This window comes from Sarcophilus harrisii, chromosome 1, assembly GCF_902635505.1.
Source record: "Sarcophilus harrisii chromosome 1, mSarHar1.11, whole genome shotgun sequence".
NCBI lineage: Eukaryota > Metazoa > Chordata > Mammalia > Dasyuromorphia > Dasyuridae > Sarcophilus > Sarcophilus harrisii.
The window spans coordinates 716,044,471-716,070,873 of record NC_045426.1 but is presented as its reverse complement, the minus strand read 5'-3'; the positions used below and the strand labels follow the sequence as shown (position 1 = coordinate 716,070,873).

General features: G+C 44.7%; 2 protein-coding genes across 2 annotated transcripts in view; one reads left to right on the top strand and one right to left on the bottom strand.

Moving 5' to 3' along the window:
- The window catches only part of LOC100928103 (vomeronasal type-2 receptor 26-like), a 441,302-nt gene that overhangs the window by 202,979 nt on the left and 211,920 nt on the right, over positions 1–26,403 (top strand).
- LOC116420906 (zinc finger protein 345-like) lies at positions 8,961–24,567 on the bottom strand. The gene is made up of 4 exons (XM_031949126.1): positions 24,137–24,567; positions 17,749–17,875; positions 17,199–17,294; positions 8,961–14,499 (listed from the first exon to the last, which is right to left on the bottom strand). The coding sequence occupies exons 1-4, from the start codon at positions 24,272–24,274 to the stop codon at positions 12,278–12,280; spliced, it is 2,583 nt and encodes an 860-aa protein (XP_031804986.1). The 5' UTR covers positions 24,275–24,567; the 3' UTR covers positions 8,961–12,277.

Here is a 26,403-nt window from a genome sequence, read left to right as displayed (position 1 = left end):
CCGGGAGCGAGCGGCAAATGTGAAATGAAGTTGGGAGGCACAAAGACCGAGCGGAATAAGGAGAGCGGGGCCATCGGCGGGAAGTGCCCCCAAAAGGCCCGGGGTCGGGAGGTGTCGCAGGGGAATCCGCGCCTGAGCCCGGCTCATGTCAAGGGGCAAAGTTCATTGGAGCTGTCAGGCCCCTTCAAGCGGCCTCGTTCCAAGAGAATGTAGCAAAGAAACAGAAGCAAGGAGACGCACTGATCCGGCCCGGAGGCAAAACCTGGGGCCTGGGCCCAGAGGAGGCAGCCGCAAGGGCTCGGGAAGACCAGCGGGGGCGTGGGGGGAGGGGAGGAAGAGGGGGAAGGGCGGAGGAAGAAGGCAGAGAGCTCGGCCCCGGCCGCCAGAGAGCGCTCCCCAGTGGGCTTCTGCCCCCCGGCCTTTATGCCTTAGCCCCATTCCCCTGTGGGTCCTCGCAGTGACAAGCACTGGCGCCCCTGTACCCCGTCAGAAGTTATCCTGTCAAGCCCCTCCGCCCCCAGCACTTGTCTCCTGTGAAAGAACCCGCTGAGCCCCCGGGTCTGTGCCCGGGCTGCCCTTGGGAGTCTTAGCCCCGAGTAGTCCCTAAAACTCCGCTTTGGGCCTCCGCCCTCCGGGCCATGGCCTCGTGATAAATTCCTTGCTTCTGGTCTTGGAGACGTCAGAGTCCTCTGAGGGACCTCGGACGCCGACCGGAAGTGCCCTGGGGGGCGGGGTCTGGCAGTGATGGGGAGATCTGGCGGGGAGGGGGCGGGGAAGGGGGGCTCCTGGAGGTGTGTGTAAATAGGAGTTATGGGGGGAGGGTGGGGAAGCGGGCGCAGCCGCGGCTCGCCTGGGCGGCCCTCAGAGGTTGGGGCCAGATCCTCGGGACCGGGAAGCACCTGAACCCGGCGGGCGGCCCCCTGGAGCGAGCGGCCCCCTGGAGCGAGCGGCCCCCTGGAGCGAGCGGCCCCCTGGAGCGAGCGGCCCCCTGGAGCGAGCGGCCCCCTGGAGCGAGCGGCCCCCTGGAGCGAGCGGCCCCCTGGAGCGAGCGGGCGGGCGGGGCTCTTTGCCCTGGGAGGGGAACGCTCCAGTCCTCATAAAGATGGGAGAAAAGGAACGGGGCAGGGCGATAAGGAGAGCTCCGAACGCCCCCACCGCCAGCACACAGTAAGTGCCTAATAAATGCTCGTGCCTACTGAGCATGCGCAGAGTCGTGGCCTCTACTTTCTAGGAGGCTTTGCGGGACCGGGCCGCGGTTACCAAGGAAACCCAAGGGGCGGGGCCCCAGGCCCGGAGGCCTTGAGAAAGCGGCGTTTCCCACAGGACAGCATTTCTCCCGCCCCTTTTCCCGGAGTTTGCTCCGCTCCGTCCTCCGGGGCCGCCGCCGCCAGGGCACGAAGCGCGCGTCCCCGCAGCCCCTTGTCCCCGCAGCCCCTCGTCCCCGCTTCCCGAGCCGGGTGAGTGCGGAGACCAGGGAGGGGAAAACTGGCTTCCGAAGCTCATTGGTCAGCGCCGTGGGAGGAAGGGCGCCCAACAGCCAATCGCACGCTCGGCGGGTGATTCAGACCGCTCTTTGTTCCTGGGGCTGCGGAGCCCCTCCCGCTGGAGAAGGGCCGGCGCTACAGGAAGTTCCGCCTCCCTCCTCGGCTAGGGGCGGGACTTGATCGCTGGTTGGGATGCGGAAGGAGGGGGCGGCTCAGCAGCGCCCTCTGCAGGCTGGGGGAGGCAGGGCCAGCTGGCCGCAGCCAGACTCCGCCTACCTTGGTGTTGTAAGCACGGATGTGCGCCCCCCGTTACCATGGTAACCTCCCCAGGGGCGCAGGCGAAGGCCAATCAGGGCTCTAGAAGGACCGCGTGCAAGCCGGAGGATGGAGTGACGCACGCAGACGTGGAGAGGGACGTCCGCGGAGCGGCTGCCCCGCCGCCTCCCGTGCCCAGCACGGAGCACCCACACCCAGGACCCCCGCCGGCGGTTGGCGCCCCGCGCGGGGCTCCGTGGCAGGCAAACGGGCGCCCGCTGTCCGCGCCCGGCTGGGAGACGCCTGTGCGGCCGGACCCTTCCTGACAGCTCCGTCTTCCTCAGTCCCGCCGTTACCAAACGCGGCCTGTGCGCTTTGGGAGCTCCCTGCGCTCCACATGCACGCTCGCTTCTCTGGGGATAGACCCGGCTTTCCCTAAGTTTCGCGTCCTTCTCGTTGCCTCCTGGGAAAGGAAATAGCGAACGACTCTAGTGTCTTTGGCAAGAAAATGCCCCGGACATCACCCCGCTGTGATCCACGGGCCATAAAGAATCAGACTGAATAATAACAGAATTTCAATTAGTCCGGCACTGATCATACAATAGCTAATATTTACACAGGGGGTCCCAAAGCCTTACAACAGCTTTAGCTTGGCATTTCAGCAGCTTTCATTTGTGTGAAATGGCTTTGTGCTAAGATTTGTGGAACACACTATACTGTAGTTTAGGATTTGCAAAGCCTTTTGGTGCATTATCGCATTTAATTCCTATAGCAACCCTAGAAAACAATCACTTGTTATTTCTATTTTACAGAAGAGGAAACTGAGCCTGAGAAAAATTGTGATTTGCCTAGAGTCACATAGCCAGTAATCAATCAATAAGCATTTATTAGTCACCTAAAATGTGCTGGAGATAAGGGTCAATGCTCGGAAAGAGCTTACAATCAAAGGAGGGAAAGCATGTAAAGACATATATGCATGTATAAAGTAAGAGCGAAATACAGGACAAGTAGAAAATAATGAACAGGGAGAAGGCCCTGGAATTAATAAAAGTTGGGAAAAGCTTCTTGTTGAAATTTTAGTTAGAACTTAAAGGAAACCAGGTAGGTCAAGAATTGTGTCAACAGCTAATCACATCACAAAACTTACCTGAAAACCAGGTTTATCATTTGAGAAATGAACATGTGGGATCCAGAGTTCACAATCCATATAGAAGTTTGCTTATTTATAGCAGCAAGACAAAGGAAAATCTCCCCTAATCTTCCCCTAAAGGGGTGTGGCATGAGAAAGGGATGTGGGGAAAAGATGCAGTAAAAATAAAAGCTGTTTGTTCTTTGTTCTTGAAGAGGACCAAGACTTCAGGGAGGGGATGCCATGACATGCAAATGAATTGGATTTAACTGAGGGAAGGGACATCTTCCTCTTACTTCCTCTGGAGCCATCTAAGTTTGGTGGTAAGATATAGATCAGGATGACTGGAGATGGTCCTTGAAGTAAAGGTGGAAGGAGGAAATCCCCCTGGAAGGGGATGAGCAAAGTGATGGCAGAAGCCCCATTCTTTTCTCTTGGGACAAGGAATAGGGGGGCCTCCTTATCTATGCTGGTTCCAGCTGCAGGGAGACTGGCTCCTGCCTTGACTCCAAAGAAGATACTGGGAATCTGGCTCGGGGTACAATCAACAAGTTACATCAGCTGTGAGCAGTTCATCTTTGGCACATTCAGAGCCTCCTGCATGCTCTGGGTCCAGTGTTTCTGAAAAATATTGCAACTCAAAAGGACAAGTCTAGGGTCCCTTAACAGCTGAAGCAGAAGGGAAGACCATTCAAGTATGGGGAATCACCACAGAAAGTGCCAGTAGCCGAGTCTTGTTTGGGGAATAGCCACATGGCTAGTGTCACTGAATCAAGAGTGTTGGGGAGTAAGGCCTAAAAGGCCTGGAAAGGCAGGAGGAAACTGGTTATGAAGGGCTTTGAGTTACAAAGTATCATGGAAGTAATAGGGAACCACTGGCTTTTAGTGAGTAGGGGGTAACAGATCTGTGCTTTAGAAAAATCACTTTGGTGGCTGAATGGAGATTGAACTGGGAAGAGTCAGCTGGAGGCAGGCAGCTTGCCATAGTCAGGGGTGAAGTGATGGTCTTCATCAGAGTGGGGAGAGTGTCCCCACAGGAGAGAAGGAGAAGTATTGGAAATGCGTTGTGAAGGTTAATCTGACAGGCCTTGGGGGTGAGAAAAAAGTGGAAAGCCCAAGATGATCCTAGGTTGTGAGCCTAAGGGAGTGGGAGATGGCGTTGACCTCAACCTCAATAGGGAAATTTGGAAGGAGAAGAGAGTTTGGAGGGAAAGATAATGAATTCCATTCTGGACATATTGACTTTTAGATATTTACTGTAGGTCCAGTTTAAGATATCTGCAATGTAGCTGGCAATGTTAAATTGGAAGGAGGGAAACTGGAGGAAGAAAATTACATTTGAAAATTATCAGCCTAGAGATGAGAATTATATCCATGGAAGCATGTTTGTTGTCCTTTGTTCTTAAAGAAGTCCAAAATGACATCACTCTTCTGGGGCCAAGTACGGACTGTCCAACCCTGGTTGATCACTCAGAAGGCTTTGCCACAGGCCGGGTACAAGTAGTTCACAGGAACATTTGGAGTGAAGCTCAGCTGCCCAGGCCAGATCCCACCACGGCTTCAGTCCTGGGAAGGATGGCCCTAAAGCAGGGGCTTCCTGTGTACAAGGTGGTGGCCCCAGTGCCCAGTGTGTCCATACCTGCTGCTTTCTCGCTTGCCCTTCACAGGACTCTATAGAAATAGTGAAACAGTGTGTGTGTTGTGCTTTTGACTCATGCACAAATTGGATTTAAGGAGACAGAACTGGGCAAAGTCATTGATGCCCCACTCTCTCTTCCCGAGTCATCAAAGTCCAGTGGAGACAAAAGTCAAGATGACCAACAGGGATGCAGTGGATGACCTTGGTCCTCAGTGTCCAGCCAAGTACTCTACAGAGCCTTCTTTTGCCACCTTTGTGCCCTGCTGGAACTAATTATTCCATTGTTCCACTGAGGAAGTCTTCATATGCTTGGGCTAGATCCTCCAAGACCCTTGTTTAGTCCACCTACCAAAACAATTTGATGGGGTGTGGCCACCATTACAGTTCTGGGAGTCATAGGTGAGAGGTAGGGGGCAGGTGGACACTCCAGCTAGGAAGCAGCTCCAAAAAGGGCCCAGCAGCTCTCGTGCCAGAGGCACTAGACTTTGCTGAACATCTGTGCATCCCAAGGAAGCTGAGGAGATCAACAGGTGAAGTGGTATATAGGGGAAGGAGAGAGGGCCCAGGACAGATCCCTGTGGAACACCTATGATCAGGACACATGATCTGGAAGAACATCCAACAAAGGAGATGGAGAAGGAACAGTCAGAAAGGAGGAGAACCAGAAGAGAGCAGTACCTCAAGAACTTAAGGAGGAGAGGAACAAAGCTCCTTGAGCTAAGAAGTCTCCCCGATTCCATATGCCATCTAGCTGCCTGTTTTAGACATTGCGAAAGATATCCAGTTCTGACGAGTATTGATAGAGAATTATTTATAGAGTTTCTCTAATTACCAGTTAATATTTGGAGTGATATTTCAGTGATATGCATTGGATTATAAGATGTGGTTGCTCTTCTGTATGTTTTAGGATTTAAGAGTTAAGTGTAAGACTAACTAAACTAAAACTAAAAATTTAAAATAGCAATTACAGAAATACCCAAATTAACAGAACCTAGAGATTGAAAACAACATAATTTTGTGAATGGATCCAACCATTCTAGAGAATAATTTGGAACTATGCCCAAAGGGTTATCAAACTCTGCATATCTTTTGATCCAACTATGTCTCTACTGGGCCTGTATCCCAAAGAAACCCATATATGCAAAAATATTTGTGGCAGCCTTTATTGTGGTGGCAAGAAACCGAGTAGATGCCCATCAGTTGGAGAATGGCTGAGTGAGTTACAGTATATGAATGTTAGGGGGATATTATTCTATAAGAAATGAACAACAGGATGATTTCAGAGAGGCCTGGGGAGACTTACATGAACTGATGCTGAGTGGAGGGAGCAGAACCAGAACACTATACACAGCAACAAGATTTTATATTTGATCAACTGTGATGCAATTGCTCTTTTTAGCAAAGAGATGATTCAGGCCAGTTCCAATGGTCTTGTGATGAAGAGTATGTGTCAGGGAATGAGAGGTAAGGAGATTGGAAAGGTAGAAAGAGAATAGGTTGTGAAGGGCTTTGAATACTGCATGTTGTATTTGATCCCGGAGGCAATAAAGAGCCATTGGCGTTTTTCTATTGGGGGTGGAGATGACATGATTGAACTTTTACTTTAGGAAAATCATTTTGGTGGCTAAATGGAGGGTGGACCAGAATAGGGAGACACAAAGCAGGCTGAACTATTTCAATAGCCCAAGAGTGAAGTGATGAGGGTGTGCAATAATGTGGGAACAGTGTCTGAAAAGACAGACATTGGAGAGGTAAAATTGACAGACCTTGATCTCACATTGGATTGAAGAGCTCTAAGTCCAATGTGAGAGACAGCGTGCAAGGAACTACATGCAGACAAAGGGTAAACTGAACATCTTTCTGCTGTAGGATTATATTCAGTTTTGCTGGTGGGTTAGTCTTGATTGCTATGCTTAGAAATTCTAATCAGGGGCAACTAGGTGGTGCAGTAGATGGAGCACTAGCCCTGAAGTCAGGAGGACCTGAGTTCAAATCTGTCCTCAGACACACTTCCTAGCTGTGTGACCCTGGGCAAGTCACTTAGCCCCAATTGCTTCAGCCAAAAAGAAAAAGAAAAAAAAAAAGAAAAGAAAAATTCTAAGCAGCATAATTACCATCTACAATTCCAGAAGATTCATAATTAAACATGTTCTTTATCTCCTGATAGAGAGATAATGAATTCAAAGCACAGTTTGAAGTATATTTTTCTTGGATATAATCTATGAAGAGAATGTGTTTTGTTTGGGCATAAATATTTGCAACAGAGTTGGGTTTCTTGCTTGCTTTCTTTATAAGCTGAGTGAGGGTAGTGGAAAGTTGGGAGAGAAGGCGGATTTTCATAAAAATAAAAAGAAATTTTAAAAAGCAAATGAACAAGCCCATCATGGCACTGAAAGAGTACAATGCTTTCTCAGCAGCATCTTAAGGATAGCTGAAAATAGTAGAGAAGTATATATATATATATACGTGTGGTAATCCTCAAGCCATCACCAGCCATCTTTACTCTATCCTGCTACTGAAGAGTGGTAACTCTGGATGAGAGGATGTAGCTGATGACTTTGTGCAATTCTGCCTCGCTAAAACCTAATTTCTGCACAAATCATCTATACCATTTTACCACTTCTACTTATCTCAAAAGTCCTGTGGTAATGGGCAAGTAAAGCAGCAGGTGCAAGCACCCTGGGAGCTGCAGCCCAGATCTTAGGCTCCTCTTCTCGCTGGAAGCAGCAGTGGGATTCAGTAGCCCCCCGGTGTTTGAACAGCCTTTTAAGGACCGCACCTCCAGATGTGAGGGACTAGAAAAGGTGCTCCAAAAATAGTCTGCTTACCCAAGCCTGGCCTGATTACCTCAGCAGACAGGAATCCTGCCCTGTGGTCAAAACACACAAAAATTCTGCATACCACCCAAAGTAAAGTACAAGTGAAGCTTGGAGAGAGATTCTGGATTCCTGGATCAGCAAGAAGACAAATGAAATTAGTTTTATGCTGATAGTGACAATCCAAAGCACGTTTATGATGCTCTGAAGATTATTTATGGGCCAACAACCTATGGTGCATCTCAGTTTCATCACCTCCTCATCACCAGCACTGTCTTCTACTTACCTAAATGCAATAGAACTTCATGGATGCCCCCTTGCAGTAGATACTGGCATTTAATAGGCTACATGATTGTAAGGAGGAGAGACAGTGTGGAAGAATGGTGAAAGATAGCGTGTGGTGCAGAGTGCTGGACTGATCACAGACTTGACCTCTTCCAGATGAATATTCACATTCAGCAGCACAACATGTGCTCATCATTGCCCTGAAGGTTATTTATGGGCCAAAGTCCCAAGGTGCATTTCAACTACTCAGTGCAGATAGAGCCACATTGATTAGTGATAAGGACATGATCCTAGATAGATGAACTGGACACATACTAGTATTCTCAAAAGACCATCATCAATCAATGCTGAGGCCATTGATATTTACCTCAGGTTAAAATCAATCTCTCCTTCACTGAAGTTCTAGCTGAAGAAGCACTTGTGAATGCCATTAGATTTTTCATGTGGCAAAGCACTTGGTGCTGATTCTATTCCAGCTGAAATTTACAAGGTGGAAGGAGGGCTCCCTGCTCGCACACACACAAAAAAAAAAAAAGAAAAAAGAAAAAACTGAAATTTTCCAGGTTACATGGCAAGAGGTTAATCCCCCAAGAGTTCCAGTATGCCTCCATTGTCCATCTCTATAAAAGTAAAGGAAATAGGTTGTGACAATCACAGGGAGGGAAGAGAGGAAGGGGCATCCTTTTTATCAGTGCTGGCAAAATTCTGATTCTGGCTAGAGTCCTCCTGTCCTTGGAACTTACCTTAGAGCCAGTGTGGCTTTAGAAAGGTTGGAGAACAGTTGACATGGTGTTTGCTGCTCAACAACTCTTGGTGAAATGCCCAGGTCCATGCACAAAGCACACAGGAGGGCCACATGAAAGGAGCCTAATGGCATTCAAAACTTCTTAAGTCAGAACTTCAGTGAGGGAGGGATTGATTTCAACTTGAGGTTAGATTAAACATAGTAGACAACCTCGACCCAAAACACACCAAGCGCATGGCAGGGGAGATAACCTGCTGGAGGAACCAGGACTTCCTGCGGAAAGAGTCATTCAAACAGGATGTCGAAAGAAGCCAAGCATTCTTAGAGTCAAAGGGCGTCAGGGACAGCCATGGAAAAATACCTGAAGCATCACATGTGAGTGACAGTCCATAGGCCAGTGTGATGGAGCACATGGCTTGCGGTAAGTTGGAAAAATCTTAGAATCTAGGAAGAGACCAGGTTATGATAAGCTGCAAATGCTGGAGAAATCCATCTCTGATTCTAGCCAGGACAAAGAGCTGCTGAATTACAAAGGAAGCATTTTGCAGGGGATGGGGGAAATTGCACAGTAATGATATTGAAGCAAAGAAAAAAATATAAGCTTTGTAGTTTTAAAATAATAGAACAAAGGATAAAACATACAACTTCAGGATTAATATAAATTTATTAAATACTTTTTAAAAAGCTGTACACAATACAGTTGTTCTGTTCTTGTATATGGGACTGTATGTTTTTCAAGTATGGAATCAAACTTTTTAAATAAAAATCATTTTGGCAGTTATATGAAGGGTGAATTGAGATAACTCAATCAGAAGGTGGTAGTGATGAGCTCTAAATCACGGGAGCAGCTGTGTGACTAAAGGGGATGTGTTAATATGTGGAAAAATGAGATTTGCAACTCATTGAATACATATAGTGAGTGAACAAATGTGAGTCAAGAGTTGACGAGATTACAAAACTAGATGATTATGAAGATGGTATTGTCGTCAATAAGAATAGTGAAGTTTGGAGGAGGATTTGAGGGAAATATAAGTTGTTTTGGATATATGGAGTTTAAGATCTCTGTAAGGCATCCTGTTCAAAACATCTAATAGGCAGTTGGTAGTGTGAAAATGGAGCTCAGGATAGAGGCAAAGATTGGGTCTGAGAATCATCATCTGCATAGATAACTAAGTCTTTGAGAGTTGATAAGATCACTTAATGTATAAGGAAAGGAGAACAGAGTGCAGATGCTTAGGGGATACCCTAAGTGTTAAGTAGGTATAACATCTGAGTAGTAGTCAGACAGGGAGGAGGAGAGGGGAGAACCTCAAGCACCTGGAAAGTGCAGAATATCCCAGAGGAAAAAGTAGTTAACTACAAAATGTTGCAAATGGGATGAGGATTGCCAAAAGTCCATTGTATTTGGAGATTAAACAGCTCATTAATAAGTTCAGAGAGCAATTTCAGTTTAATGATGAAGAATCAACTCTGCGAATGGTTCAGAAGTAGGTATGTGTTGAAATAGAAACATTGGAAAATAAACACCTTTTCAAGAACTTGACCTGAGAAGAAGAAATATAGGGTTATAGTTGGCAGCCCTGGTAGAATCTTGTGAAAGTTCTTAAAGGATGAGGGAGATTTGGATACATTGACAGCCATCAGGAAAGGAAAGAGTAGGTAGGGAGAGACTGATTAGAGAGGGAAGATGATAAGTAAAATAAAAAAGGAACAAAGATTTAGGGTACACATAGAGAGGTCAGCCTTAGCACGAAGGGACATCTCTTCCTTAGAGCCTGGCGTGAAGGAGGAAATGGGAGGATGATGACAGATTTCTGGGTAAGAGAGCTCTAATTTAGAGGATAACTGAATCAGATTAAAATATAATTGGAAAATATTTAACAAACAAAGCATAATGTGGAATGTTACTTTGTACTTTTCTAAATCAACATGTGGCCAAAGGGATTCACTACTGGGAGGAAATGGCTTCAATTTTTCCGTGATCGCGAGGTCATACAGGGCATTTGAGACAGACCCATGCTCTAAGAGAATCATTATTAACTATTTGGAAGAAGAGCTGGCAAGGGCCACCTCACTGACATTGGGCTCAATATGAGTCTTTAACTTTGCCCATTTGCACAGCCCTGTATCTTCTTCTGCCACCTCAAGTTCTGACTGCAAATAGTAACCCAGCCAAGCTATCACCCTAGGAGAGATGGCAGTCATTGATGCTAGGATCCCAAATCTGGATGGCCACCCTATCCAGAACACTCCTCCCAAATTCCCAATATGTGCTGACTCTGCATAACGAGCTAAGAGGTCATGGAGGTAGATACTCTTTGGCTTGTACTTTTATCCCCAGTTCTTAGCATAGTACCTGGCACATGACAAATGATTTTTACATTCTTCATTCATTTCTGATCAGGGGACCAGAAAGGTGATTACTGCAACTAGTCAGGTGATAAGAACCTGAATTGAGGTGGTCCTACGTGAGTGAAATATTAGAAACAGTAAGACTTGGCCACTGACTGAAAATGTACTGATGATAAATTCATGATAAATGTTCATAGAGTGGAAGAAATGTAAACAGCTGAGAAAGACAAGACTGGGAAGGATGGTTTGAAAACTACTGAGAACAGATGATTGAACTAGAACGAGATGAAGAAGTTTAAAGGAGGGAGTGGGCTCAAAGGCACAAGAAAAGGATTGTACTTGTCAAGGTGCAAAGCTATCTCTCTTCCTCTCGACTAGAAAGAAGAGTTGCTGACAATGACAAAGCTTCTGAGTGGGGGGGAAGGGAGGGCTGAGCAAGCACCAGATTGTCAAATTTCCTCAGCAAATTAAGACACTTCCTATAGTGTGTATGGAGACTGCGGTAGAAGTTACTGAAGACTTGAGTAAGAAAAAGCAAGAGCAACTGTGAGGTAGGGCCTCACCTCATTTGTGTAACTTAATCTGGATTCTCTACTTTTTAGTAAAGAGTTAAGTTTGACTGAGCCCCCAAAATTACATAGCAATAACAAAATAAAAAGAATGAGACACCAAAAAAATCAAGAGGAAATGTAACAATTATAAAGAATTCAGCAGGACTAGAGCGAAGAGAAATAAGGACATCCCTCAACTTACCATTCATGAAGGTGGAAGGTAAGTGTTTCACTGCATAGACTTTGGGGCTTTTTCTATGCATTGAAGTTATGCTGATTTTTTTTCCCTCTCTAAAAATACTATCACATAGGATAGCTCTCTAGGAGGAAGGAGGAAGGGAAAAATACTTGGGATAACAATGATGTAAAAAAAAAAAAAAAAAAAAAGGAAAATATCAATTAAAAAAATTTTAAGCATAGCTGTGATTGAAATCTTCCATGTTCATTCCAGTCATAAGATTTCTTTCCAATATAAGGTATGTGTTCATGTGAAAGGCTTTTCAACTGTCATTATAAAAAAAAATTTCTGTCCAATATGAATGCCATGACATTTTAAGTTTTGTTCTGTGCATGACAGCTTTTCCACATTCATAAAGAAAAGTAGCATCTCTTCTTTTGAGATTAAAAGGAAGGAAAAAATGCTTAAAAACTCCTTAGTTCTGGGGTGTGAAATGGAAGTCAGACCCCATCAGAGTGTGATTCTATTGCCATAAACTAAGTCTAAATGCACCTGCAGTTCATGTGGGGATTGTAAAGATTTTATAGTAGCTGCTCTGAAAAAGATGCTAGAACCTGCTGAAATCTATTTTCAGTTAAGGAGTGTCCGGGTGAAATTCCTCATGTTCACAACATCCCTAAGACCTTCCAGTATACATTACCAGGTTTTTAGGTTTGGGCTCTAGCTAAAAACTCTTCAGTATTCCTTTCTTTCACAAGATTTCTGTCTTAAACAGCAACTGATATAGAATAAAGTTTTTGCTTTGGAAGAAAGTCTCCCTTCAGTCACAACATTTATAGAATTTCAAGTGTGAATTCTCTGATGTTGAGTAAGTTGTGTCTTCAGGCGAAATGACTGTACACATTCACCACATTCATAAGGTTTCTCCCCAGTATGAATTCTCTTATGTCTTGTCAGGTGTGTGCTAAGGCGAAAGGCGTTGCCACATTCATTACACTCATAAGGTTTCTCTCCAGTGTGAATCCTGTGATGGCGTTTAAGTTCAGGGCGGTGATTAAAGGCCTTCCCACATTCCTTACATTCAAAAGGTTTCTCCCCAGTGTGAATCCTCTGGTGTTGGGTAAGTTGTGCTCTCAGGCGGAAGGCCTTCCCACACTCCTTACATTCGTAAGGTTTCTCACCGGTGTGAATTGTCTGATGCTCAGTAAGTCCTGTTCTCTGGCGAAAGGTTTTCCCACATTCACTACACTCATACCGTTTCTCACCAGTGTGAATTGTCTGATGTTGAGTAAGTCCCTGGCTCAGGCGGAAGGCTTTCCCACAAACCTTACATTTATAAGGTTTCTCTCCAGTGTGAATTCTCTGATGCTGAGTAAGTTGTGAGCTCAAGGGAAAGGCCTTTCCACATTCTTCACATTTATAACACTTCTCTCCAGTGTGAATTCTCTGATGCTGAGTAAGATATGAACTTAGGGGAAAGGCTTTCCCACACTCATTGCATTCATAAGGTTTTTCTCCACTATGGATCTTCTGATGGAGCGTAAGTCCTCTGCTCCATCGGAAGTCCTTTCCACATTCATCACATTTATAAATCTTCTCTCCAGTATGAATTCTATGATGTCGAGTAAGTTCTGCTCTCTGGCTGAAGGCTTTCCCACATTCCTTACATTCATAGGGTTTCTCTCCAGTATGAATTATCTGATGTTGAGTAAGACCTGTGCTGAGGCGGAAGGCTTTCCCACATTCATTACATTCATAAGGCTTCTCCCCTGTATGAATAGTCTGATGTTCAGTAAGTTGTGTTCTCAGGCGGAAGGCTTTCCCACACTCATTACACTCATAAGGTTTCTCTCCAGTATGAATTCTATGATGTCGAATAAGATCTGCCCTTTGACTGAAGGCCTTTCCACACTCATTGCACTCATAAGGTTTCTCTCCAGTGTGAATTGTCTGATGTTGCGTCAGTCCCGTGCTCAGGCGAAAGGTCTTCCCACATTCACTACATTCATAAGGCTTCTCTCCTGTGTGAATTGTCTGATGTTCAGTAAGCTGTGTTCTTAGGCGGAAGGCCTTCCCACATTCATTACATTTATAAGGTTTCTCTCCAGTATGAATTGTTTTATGTTGAGTAAGTCCTGTATTCAGGCGGAAGGCCTTCCCACAGATCTTACATTTATAAGGTTTCTCTCCAGTATGAATTCTCTGGTGTTGAGTAAGATAAGTACTCACAGGGAAGGCCTTCCCACATTCATTACATTTAAAAGATTTCTCTCCAGTATGAATTGTCTGATGATGAATAAGTCCTGTGCTTAGACGAAAGGCCTTTCCACATTCGTTACATTCATAAGGCTTCTTCCCAGTATGAATTGTCTGATGTTGGGTAAGTTGTACTCTCTGCTGAAAAGTCTTCCCACATTCATTACATTCATAAGGTTTCTCTCCAGTATGAATTTTCTGATGTTTAATAAGCCGTGATCTCCAACGGAAGGCTTTCCCACACTCACTACATTCATAAAACTTCTCTCCTGGAAGAATTCTATTAGGTTGATTAAGCAATAAATTCTGGTGGAAGATTTTCCCACTTTCATTACATTGCTGTTTCTCTCCAATATGTAATCTATGATTTTCAGTGAGTTCTGATGTATACCTGAAAGATTTCCCATATTCATCATACTTAGAAAATATCTTATTTACATAGATTCTGCTATATTTTCTTAGGTCTGTATGTAGTCTGATGCATTTTTTAAGTGTGTCATATTTACAGAGACTCTTTCCTACATATATTTTCTGTTGTGGAAAAAGGATTAGTCCCCAGTTGCTACTCCTGCCAAATTTATTACATTCTTGGGCTCTTAGTTTATTGTGAGATTTCTTTGGGGTGATTTTAACATGCTGAGAACGTTTCTTATTATTCTGTTGCCTCTGTAACTTGGCATCATATTCCCAGGCTTCTTCCATTTTGGAAATGAAGGTACTATTCTCTGTGATTTTTTCTTGGAATGATTCTTCCATTGAAATACTCAACATGAGAGCTGACTCCTTGGTTTCAGGCCCAGCTCCCCAATCTGAAAGACATAAGAAAATGTCACTCTATTGTTCCTCCTCATATACATGGAACTTTGTTGTATTCTCTATCAAAAAAAACAAAGTATATTTTCTCACAGAGAGGTAGTAAAGTGCAACGGATAGTGTTGGGCTTTAAATCAAATTAGGCACAAATTCACTTGTTCCTTATTAATTTATCACCAAATAATTTTAACTTTTCTATACCTCAGATAAATTTATTTTTAATACTTATTTCTATAATTATTATACTGCGCAAGAAAAATAAGATCAAAAAGGAAAAAAACGAGAAAGAAAACAAATGTAAGCAAACAAGAACAAAAAAGAGTGAGAATGCTCTGTTGTGGTCCACACTCAGTCCCCACAGTCCTTTAGTGGGTGCAGAAGGCTCTCTTCATCACAAGACCTTTGGAACTGGCCTGAGTCATCTCATGGTTGAAAAGAGCTATGTCCACCAGAATTGATCATCCTATAATCTTGTATCTCCTTGTTCTGTTCATTTCACTTACCATCAGTTCATGTGAGTCTCTCCAGGACTCCCTGAAATGTTTCTGCTGATTGTTTCTTATAGAACAATAGTATTCCATAGTATTCCTATACCACAATTTATTCAGCCATTCTCCAGTTCATAGGCATTCACTCAGTTTTCAGTTTCTCACCACTACTAAAAGGGCTTCCACAAATATTTTTACACATGTGGGTCCCTTTTCCTCTTTTAAGATCTCTTTGGGATATAATGCTAGGTCAAAGGGTGTGCACAGTTTGATAGACCTTTGAGCGTAGTTCCAGATTGCTCTCCAGAATGGTTGGATCAGTTCACAACTCCACCAATAATGTATTAATGTCCCAGTTTTTCAGGTAATTTTAAAACAAGAAATGGGATACCACTAGTGTTCAGCACAATACCTGCTTAATAAGTGCTAGCTGATTAACGTATCATTCCTCTTCATTCTCTATTTTGGTATAAATGACTCACCTACTGCTACCCATCCACAGACTGTCCACATCTCCTTTTGTATCTCTGTACCCTTGACCCCTGAGGTCTGGTATGCACTCTCTCCTCCTCTACCACTCAGAATTTTTAACTTCTTCCCAGCCATAGCTCAAATTTGTAAATATAAATAACATATATAAATATATCATTTATTTATAAATGTTCTCTGCTCTCCCCAATATCACAGTGGTCTCTTATAAGATATGTGACCTTTGAGGATTACATAAATATGATGATCATACTTAATGACAGAATATCATTTATGATACTATAATAGTATATGATGATAAAAGATATGTGAATAGCTAATATTTATATGCTTAGTGTGCACCAAGTATTTTGATAAACACTTTATAATTATTATCTCAAGATGATCCCCACCAACCACCTTGAGAAGCAGATGCCATTTTAGAGATGAGGAAACTGAGGTAGATGGATGCACTGATTTGCTCAGGGTCACAGGGCTAGGCAGTGTTTGAGGCAGGACTTGAACTGAGGTCCAAGGGCAGAGCTCTGTCCCCTGTACCACAAGAGAAGGCATCCGTGACTGTAGAGCACTAGCTGGCGCATTCTTTGAGAGACAACCAGTTTTCCTCTCTGACTGCTGAAGTGACAGGGACGACTCCTGAGCAGGAGCTTAGGGAGCCCAAAGTCCGATGCCAGGCCCCACTGCTCACATGCTGGCTCCACCAACTCAATTTGTCCTCCTCCTTCCTGAAACTGGTGGCCTAGGGATCCGGGGACAGCCTCTCATTCTGAATATGCCTGCTTCGCTGAGTTCCTGTAACACTGCCATTTCTCTTCTTAATGTCTCTTTCTCCATTTCCTGGCTGGACTTTCATCCATACCTTGCTTCATAAAGTGGAATGCTGATCCCCAGATCAGGTGTCATTTTCTTTAGAAGATCTGGCTTAAGTCCTGCCAGTTACCTCTTCCTCCTACCACACCCTAAATCCAAATTAACCTATCAATAATCAAGAGGCATTAATTAAGTGCTTTCTATGAGTAAGTGCTGAGGAGATAAAGGAGAAAATCCAGTACCTGCCCTTCAGAAGCCCACAGAGTATGGAAGGACACACTATATAAACATATATAGCATGCAGAAGAAGTATCCCAGGGAAGGCATTTCTTTGTAAATACTTTTATTTACTTTTCTATATACATGGTGTTTCCCCCAACTGAATGCCAGTCCTCAGAAGGAAAGGGCTCATTTATTTTTGTCTTTGTACCCAGCACTAACAAATATCTGGTATACTGTAGTTGCTAAACAACTACTTGCTGACTAATGAAAGAACAGTCATAAAGCAGGATTTTCTTCTCTAGGTTTTAGATGAATAAAAAAGGATCATTCCACAACTGTGTATTTTATGGTTTTTCACATAATTAACCATTGTGCTTTGCAAAGGTGATTTCTGTGTCTAATCCTGGGAGTTTAACTGATTAACACTGCCAATTAGCAAAAAGAAAAATCTTTGCAATTCTTATATAATCCTAATTTGGTTTAGATTACTCTTTCTCAAAGACTATAACAGAGTGGACAGAGGTCAGGACATACTTGTTTAAGTGGCAGTGAGGATCTGAGAAAGACTTTTTTGAGGTTTTCTCTCCAGATTAGGCCACCAACAGTTTACAAGAGCTTCCCCTAAGTCACAGTCACTAGAAGGTGGTCACTTGATCTGTTGCTTTCCCATGACTCATGCTACTCACCTTGACTGCAACTTCTTAGAATTGCTCCCTTTGGGGTCCAAGGTGCTTCCCCTTGCTCCAGCTGGTAGATCACATCTGGTTTGGAAACTTCAAGTCCTGTTCATTGAAAATGAAAAAGTATTGGAAGAGATGGCAAAGACACAATTCAATCCTAAGCCCTGTATCTAAGAAAGTCTACCTGATGGCTCCATGTTCCTGGGAAAGACCCACTTTGTTGCTCAGAAATAGGGAAGAATGGACTACAGCAGATTAGAGTTCAGAAAGACTTCTGAGGTCTAAGTAGCTTAAATCTTAAGGCACAAAGAATGAGAGAATTTAAGCTTAAAAACAAACAATACATTCAACCCGCCAGGCTATACAGAACAAAGACATTTACTGCCCATGAACATCTTTGTCTTGGCCACAAAAGGATCAACAACCTGAGTCTACTTGCTCAGACACAACTGTCACTTAGCCCCCCTCAGGACACTGCAATGCATGCAGGAAGAAAGAACTCAAAGACCCTCCAGTAGTCAGATGCTGAGTCCCAGGGGCAGTGTGGGGTCCTCACCCAGGCCCACCAGGTTCCGGTAGTTCTCCAGCATCACCTCCCGGTATAGCCCTTTCTGGGCAGTGTCCAGGTGCCCCCACTCCTCCGGGCTAAAGTCCACAGCCACGTCCTGGAAGGTCACCAATTCCTGAAAAACCAAAGACATTCGTGCTTACCACTCCTTGGGACCTGGCGAAGCAAAGTTAGAGGAACGAGAGTATTTCTCCCGCGTGTCCAGACTCCAACGTGCTCTAAGCCGTGTCCGAGGGCTTCCATTACCCCCCTTGGGGTGGCCTTCCATGATCCTCATTTTCATGTGCCATGAGGAAAGGCTGGGCAAGACTGAGTCTCACACATGGCCTGTGAGGACCAAAGGCCTTGCTTGACCACAGGCCCTTCTTTCTGAGTTCAAGGCCCTCTTACATGTGACTCTGCCAATGGAAGAGACTGTGTCATGAGCTTTGCACAGTCCCCAAAATTACATGTTAGAGATCAGGATGCTGAAGACTAGCACCATCTATTATGACAGGCAGGTGGGACCCAGAGCCGGGAAGACCGGAGTTCAAATCCTACCTCAGGTACTCAGCCTGGGCAAGTCACAGAATGTCCACTCGGACCTAGTTGTCTTAACTTAAAAATAAGGTGACAGCAGCACCTCTCTGAAAAGCACTTGTGAGGAACACTTGTAAAGTGCTTAGCAAGGCGCCTCACACGTATTAGGTGCTAGATCAATGCTTATTCTCACTTTCTCTACCCCTTATTTCCCAGTAGAGACTACGCAGCCATCACAGCCCGTGTAAAACCTATATTTATTTCTTCAGAGTATCAAACACTAAGCCTCACAATTTCTTATCCCACTGTTTAAACTACAGGAAACATGCTCACCACAACCACCTTTACAAGGCTCTTCTTCCTTTATGCACCAATGGCCACTCAGACACACGAGACAACTTTGGAACACGCTAACTGAAAACATGCCACATGCAGTGAAGTCTGGGGATCACGTACAATTTTCTGGGGTTTTTGTCCTTTATGAAAATGACTGTGTTTATTAGTGGCTCTCAAGTTTGGAATAACAAAAACAAATTTTTGAAAGAAAAGAGGATCTGGACTGATACATAAACAGGCCCACTAAGAGCTGGTTGTGTTGTCAGACCCAGAGACTCGTCGAGAATGGTTCAGAGGGGTCTTCACCAGAGGCCCCAGAGACTGTATAACAGTGTTGTCAGGACCCTGGCCACATCTGCCAATGGCCCAGAAAGGGAAACATCCCCGCTGCCCACGTCCCTGTTCCGGAAGATCATTGAAGGAAAGAATTCTGGGCTGAATCAAAGGAGAATGGGAAGACATGGTGAGGCTGTCTGTCCTCTGACAGCAAATAAGCAATCTGGGGTTTTTAGTGCAAGAAGTTAAGATGTGGAGGCCAAGATACTACTGTTAATTAAGCAGAACTAAGGGAGGCAGAGCAGTCCAGATCAGGGGGCTTATAGTCCCTCTCTGGTCAATTCTAAGAGCCACATTCAAAGGAGACACAGATAATCTAGAAATTTTCCAAAGGTGGGCAGGGAGTGAAAATAACAGGAAATATTAGGTGTTTAGACTACAGAAGACAAGACTCAGCAGAGATAGGAAAGCTGTCACAAGAGAAGTAGGCTCATTATGCTGAGACGGTAAGCAGAATCAGGGATAATCAAATTTGAATATGTGAATAACCTGAATATTTGAAAATAAAATTTAAGATCCAACCATTCTGGAGAACAGTCTAGAATTAGCTGTGCATACCCTTTGACCCAGCAGTGCCATTCCTAGGGCTGTATCCCAAGGAAATCATAAAGGAAAGAAAAGGACCTACATGTGCAAAAATGTTTATAGCAGCTCTTTCTGTGATGGCAAAGAATTGGAAAGTGAGTAGATATCCACCGATTGGGGAATGGCTGGGTAAGCTGGGGTATACAAAGGTAATGGAATATTACTGATCTGTAAGAAATGAACAAGCTGATTTTTAGAAAGGCCTGGAAAGATTTACACAAACTGACACTGAGGGAAACAAGCAGAATATATTGTACACAGTAACAGCAAGAATGTGCTATGTCAACTATGAAAGACTTAGTTCTTCTCAACAGTTCAGTAATTTAAAGTGATCCCAATAGGCTTTGGACAGAAAATGCCATCTGCATCCAGAAAAAGAACTATGTAGACTGAATGTAAATCAACACATGCTATGTTCACTTTTCTCTTCTGTTTTTTTCTCTCCCCTATGGTGTTTCCCTTTTGTTCTAATTTTTCTCTCCTAATATGACTCATAAAGCAATATATATTAAAATAAATGCATTTAAAACAAAGAAAAAGAAAAAAACAAGTTTATTGTTAGGAAAGTATTTTTAAGAAAGATAAGTATCCAATATTAGAGTGGTTTTCTTAGAAGATAGGAAGTTCTCCCTCTTCCGGTCCCGGTTGGGGAAGGAACAGAGTACTGCTGAATCCAAGATGGGAACTCTCTCCAAAAATATAGGCTACTTTATTATAACTGCTTTGCAATGATTGGTCCTAATCCAATTTTAACTCTTGGTCTGGTTTCCATTTAGTTCTTCTCTTGACTTCTTCTTCACCTGGTGCTACAGCTTAGCTTCTTAGGGAAGGTTCATCCTTGAAAACAGCTCTCCCTGCTCACTTCCTAGTTACCTATTGAATTGTTTCCCAAAGGAAAAGTGTGATATACAAGGAAAAAGAAAAAAAGAAAAAACCCCCCCCAAAACAAGGAATAAGTCAAATTTTATACCTTACCTTCCTTCACTGAACAAAATAAATCCTTGATCATCCTTGATGTTAGTAGCCACTCATTTGAAACATTAAACAAAATAGCAAGGGTCAAAATTAAGAAAAAAACTATTCTTAGACTTATTTTCTGTCTCTTGAGCCAACACTTGCCATCTTCCCAATGTCCTATGATGTCTAAATCTGATTTAAGAAGTTTTTATGAGAAAGGAAAGATGCTAAGAGAAGCCATTCTCTCCTTTTAAAAAATAGTCTATCAATAAACATTTATTAGAATCTATTCTATAAATTTTAAGTTATGTAAGAAAAATGACTTAACTGGTCAGCCTTTTGGTCCAGCATTATCCTACTCCTACCCCAAAAAGGTCAGTGATACAGTGAAGTTTTATCTATGTTAAAATATTCCTACAGACACCATTCATTTAAAAAAACAAACAAACAAGAAGCAAAAGAGCCCAGATATTGGATAATGCTCAAATAAATTGTTTTATAAAGATGATGGATTATTATTGTACTATAAGAAAAAATGAATGTGAAAAATTGTGAAAGATATGGGAAGTTGTACAGCAATGCAGGGCAAAGAAAAGCGTTAAAGAATAATACAAATGATTGCAACAATGTAAACACACACCAAAACAGCTAATAAAATTACATGTATATAGTACTTTAAGTTCTACAATGGACTTTCTCCAGATTATCTCATTATTATCTGAGTCAATATTTGAACTCAGGTCTTCCTGATTCCAGTTTCAACTTCATGTACTATACTACCTTATTCAAATCAAGTTATAATGAAAATCAATAATTCTAAATTACTGATATTTAAAACAAAACAAAACAAAACATTCCTTTGCATTCTCTATTAGTAAGCAGTAATTGTTACTGTTCATTTTCGATCCTAATTCAAGATTTTTGTTTAACCTTTTTTAATGGAATGGCAATATGTGAGCTACTTTTTATTGTTAAGTAAATAAATATAAAGCAAAATGTAAGTGTGTTTAAAAAAAATAGGAGTTTGAGGGAAATATTCTTTGGAAGGACAGAATTATCAATTATCAGAAAACCAATGGCAAAGGGAAAAGAGAATGATTCTTGAACCTGAATGGCACAAGAGAAAGGTTTGTGTTCATTCTCACTCCAATTAATCACAGAATGCCTAGAAAACCTTTCAGTATCAATTAAAAGTATGTGGATGAATTCCAGGGGTAGGGCCAAAATGGAGGAGTGAAGCCAGGAAACTTCTCATGCTTTCTCAATTTCCTTCAAAAATCACATGAAACTAAGCCTCTGAACAGTCTGGTGGAATGAAACCCCCCTCTAGCTCTAGATAGATTGGAAAGATTTCAGAAAAGGTCAGTCTTACTGGGGTGAAAAGGATGTGAAGCACAGCTAGGACGGGATCTCGGAAAGCCATCGAGAGGGTCTTAATCACAGCAGATTAGCAAGGAGCCCCTCCATCCTGGCTTAGTAACAGAGCAGACCAGTAGGGCAACAAAACTGCCAGCCTGGGAAAACAGGCTGTCGGCCAGAAAGAGCAGGTCAGGTTACCCCCTGCTGTGAGCAGGACACCAAATACAAGGGCCCCTGTGCTCAAAGCCAAGACTCAGAGCTGCATGGGAAGTTTGGGATGGTGCCTCCAGTACCTCAGGAACAGAGCCTGACCTTAAAAGTCAGAGAATAGGAAAAAAGAAAGATAATGAACAAGACAGAAAAGATTTTTAACCACAGAACGCTACTATGGCAACAGGAAAGACCAAAACATCAACTCAGAACAAAATGTCCACAGAAGAAATCTCAGAATGCTATGAATTGGTTTCAAGCCCAAAGACTTTATTGGTTTTCATAAAACACTTTAAAAGGCAAATAAGAGAGGTAGAAGAAAAAATCGAGAAGAGAAACAAGAGGTATAAAGAAGTCTTGAAGAAGGAAAAGGGACCTGTATGTGCAAAAATGTTTGTGACAGCCCTCTTTGTAGTGGCTAGAAATTGGAAATTGAGTGGATGCCCACTAGTAGGAGGATGGCTAAATAAGTTATGGTATATCAATGTTATGGAATATTATTGTTCTATAAGAAAAGACCAGCAGGATGATTCAGAGAGGCCTGGAGAGACTTACAGGAATTGATAGTAAGTGAAATGAGCAGAACCAGGAGATCATTACACACAGCAACAAGAAGACTATACTATGATCAATTCTGATGGTCATGGTTCTCTTCAACAATGAGATGATTCAAACCAGTTCCAATTGTTCAGTCATGAAGAGAACCCAGAGAGAGAACTATGGGAAATGACTGTGGAACACAGAAAATAAGATGGAGGAAATACAGAGGTAATAATCTTAACTGTGGATTATGAACTCTCTCATAAAACAGAAGCAAATAACAGATTAAAGCACAGAACTCTACAATGTTATTTACAAGAAATACATTTGAATTACAGAGATACATACAGAGTAACAGTGAAGGCTGCAACAGAATTTATTATGCTTCAGCTGAAGCAAAAAAAACCAGGAGTAGCAATTCTGATCCCAGATAAAACATAAGTAAAAAAAGATTTAATTAAATGAGCTAAGGAAGGAAACTATATCTTGTTAAAGGGTACCATACACAATGAAGTAGTAAGGATATTAAATGTATATGCACCAAGTCGTAGAGCATCCAAATTCTTAAAGAAGTTAAGCCAATTACAGCAAAACTATATTAGTGGAGGATCTAAACTTCTCCCTCTCAGAATTAGATAAATTTAACCACAAAAGAAACAAAAAAGAAAATTTAGGTATGATAGACCTCTGGAGAAAACTGAATAGAAATAAAAAGAAATATACCTTTTTCTCAGCAGCACATGGCATACAGAACCCTAAGAGGCAGTACTAGTCAGCTGCTGGAAAGCACAGGATATAGATCCTACAGTAAGGGTATAATTACATTTTTGAAAGTAGACTCTTGGAGGAGGTGTAATTGAGACTGGACGCCTCCAAAATACAATGTGGAATAGAAGCTTTCCCAATACTCCTTGAGGACACAGAGCTGCACCCCTTTTTTTCTCTGTGTCCCCCAGTACCTGCCACAAAGGAGCTACCTAATGGACCCTTACTTAACTGAACTAAAGTAAGCCTGTGTTTCTTCTGGGTGAGACATGGTGTGCGACAAGGAGTAAGACTGGGGCAGCTGAGAACAAACTAGCAGGAACCTGCTGATCAAAGCCAAGCCAGCAAAAATGTTACCAATTACCCTTGAATGTCAATGGGTTGAACTTGCCTGTAAAAAGGGGGTGGATTACGGACTTCTTTAGAGTGCGAGATTTCAATCACCCTCAGTATCCTGTCAAAATCCAACGGCACACACCCCAAATACCAACGAGTGGGACCCTGGGAAGGGATTTTCAGTGCGGACTCTGCGCACATCTCGGCTGATCAAGCATTAGGGCAAAGGGGTCTCAGCAAAAACAAAGCAAAAGAGAAGACCACGAATCCCCCCCAGACACACAAAACACTACAGATCCACCTCTCCCCCAGAGACACAACATACAGGCACACAGACCGCCCCCAGCACCCCCCTCACGCCAGGCTCTCCGGTAACAAAGCCCGGGCACCGAGCCCCAGGGAGACGGGGCGAGGGCCCGAGGGGCCACCTCACCTGCGGGGCCCAGGCCGTCCCCAGCGCCTGGGCCATCCCTCCTCCTGCTACCCTCCGCCCGGGGAGGCTCTCGGTGGCGCCGGGGCAGGGAGCCAGAACTGGAGGAGGGGTGTGTGGGAAGAACAGCCCGTCCTCCATGCCGGGCACGAGCCTCCCGAACCCGGATCCCAGGGAAGCCCCGGCAAGGAGGGGAGGGGTCTCTACTTATGGTGCGTGAGATGGTGAGCAGGGAGAGATCGGTCAGTCAGAAAGCTCCGGGGGGAGGCGGGGAGAATGTACGTGAACTGGCCGTTAATTGGTCGGGAAGGCCGGCCCCGCCCAGCGCAGAAGACCAATAAGCTGCAGGAAGGGCAACTGATTGCGCATGCGCTTGGCGCGGCGCTTTCCCCTTTTGGGGTTTTCTGCAAAGGTGCCGAAGTCAGGCTCAGCGCCCCGTCTTCCGACTCCCGGCGTCTGGCTGGCCACGGCTCCGGCGGCCCGGCTCCTGGAGCCGGACGGAGGCCTCGCGGCCCGGCGGGGGCGGACACAGAAGACGGAGCGCAGCGTAGCCAGACGGCGGTGGCCCTGAGGGCGGACGTGACGTGGCCATAGTTGTCCCTCGAGGAGCTAAGCCTGGCGGAAGTGGCCCCTGATGCCCGCCGCCGCTTCCTGCTTCCCGCTTCCCTCTTCTGCCCTTTTGACCAATCCTGTGAAAGTGCGGTCTGCCAAGGGATCGGAGGTTCCCTTTCCGAACCCCGCTCTGAACTTCGGGAAAGGATGCAGGGTGAGTATGGCCTTCTGGGAAACGTAGTCCTGCGGACAGGGCTGATTAGTGCGCATGCTCAGATCGCAGCCGCTCCAAGTCTTCCTTGGCCGAGGTCGGGAAGGGAGGTAGGATGGGCCGACCTCTAGAGCCCGCGCACTGACAGGACCAGCCTGTCCTCTCCTGGGGCTACGGGAAGAAAGCCCACCTCGGCAGCCTGGCCGGGGAGGGGGGGAGGGGAGATGACCCAGGGCCCGGCCTCATGGGGAAGACCCCCACGAATATGCTGCTTCCCTCGGACACCAGTTATCGATTGGGGGCGTGGCGTGATCCACCTCGGGTTTGATGGTTCGGGGCAGGGACTAGGTCCGGGTCGGAACCGGGAGGTGTTGGGGCTGCTCGGGATAAAAGGGAGGGGTGGCGTCGGTAACATCCGCGGCTGCGAGCGCTGGGAGGGCTCTGCGGGAGCCCGATGGTCCGGGGTCAGCACCTGCGGGAGCGGCCTCTCCCTCTGGCCGCAGGGGCCTGGGGACGGGGGCGGGGCCGCTTGGAGCAGGGAGTAACAGCAGCAGAAGGGGGCGGGGGGGGGGGGGGGGGGGGGGGGGGGGGGGGGGGGGGGGGGGGGGGGGGGGGGGGGGGGACCGGTCAAATAGGGGCCGCCTCAGGAGCGAGACCGAGATAAGCGGTCAGAGGACATGACTGGGAGAACCGTGACTGAGCTTCCCGGGAAACATGCCCCAGAGCACTCCCAAGTCCGTAGCACCTCCTCTGTGCCAACTGGAGGTAACTAATGGGAGGTGGGGTTTTCGAGTCTCCGAGACTCCGGCTACTCGGGCCTGCTCCCCCTCCTCCCGTTTTCTTTCTTTTAATTGTACGAATGTCTTTTGATGAGATGATCCGGTATTTTAAAATCAGCCGGAGTCAGGATTCAGGTTAAGGGAAAATGTTCAATCTTTATTCTCAGTGGAGGTGAAGGAGGATCGGAGGAGAAGGGGGGATCTCCATAGCAATGTGTGCAGCTGCGTCAAGAAGCCAGCCAATCATCTCTTCCTCCTCTCTCCGCCCCTCTGCCTCCACCCACCAAAATCGTCATTTCCTATACAACGCATCGGGACTTGCAGAGAGTGTGGGGGTGGGGTGGGGGGCATTCTTTCTCCAAGCATGTATATTAATAGAGTATGGTCCATTTACTATTTAGCCTCATGTGCTTGGGACCTCAGTGCATCAACTCGAGCTTCAGCCCATTACATCTTTGAGACTAAAATTTGTGTGTTTAAGTGTGCTGATGCACACATTTACACACATATTTGTGAAAACTGTCAGCGATATTTAAAAATTGGGCAAGAAACCTTTTTAAAATGTACATTTTAGAAACCTCTGCAGTTTCTATTTATAGCCATCAAATTACCAAAAAGAAAAGAACATGGTCAGTATTAGAAGAAGAAATTAGAAGGACATTGCACTGTTTGTGGAGCTTGATTTCATTCAACTATCTTGGAAAATCATTCTAGAAAAGTAATTAAAT

Coding starts and splice junctions, on each gene's coding strand:
- LOC116420906 (XM_031949126.1), bottom strand. CDS start 24,274: ATGGAGGACGGGCTGTTCTTCCCACACACCCCTCCTCCAGTTCTGGCT. Junction 17,876..24,136: donor GGACGGCCTGGGCCCCGCAG/GTGAGGTGGCCC, acceptor TTGGTTTTTCAG/GAATTGGTGACCTTCCAGGA. Junction 14,500..17,198: donor TCTAAGAAGTTGCAGTCAAG/GTGAGTAGCATG, acceptor TATGTCTTTCAG/ATTGGGGAGCTGGGCCTGAA.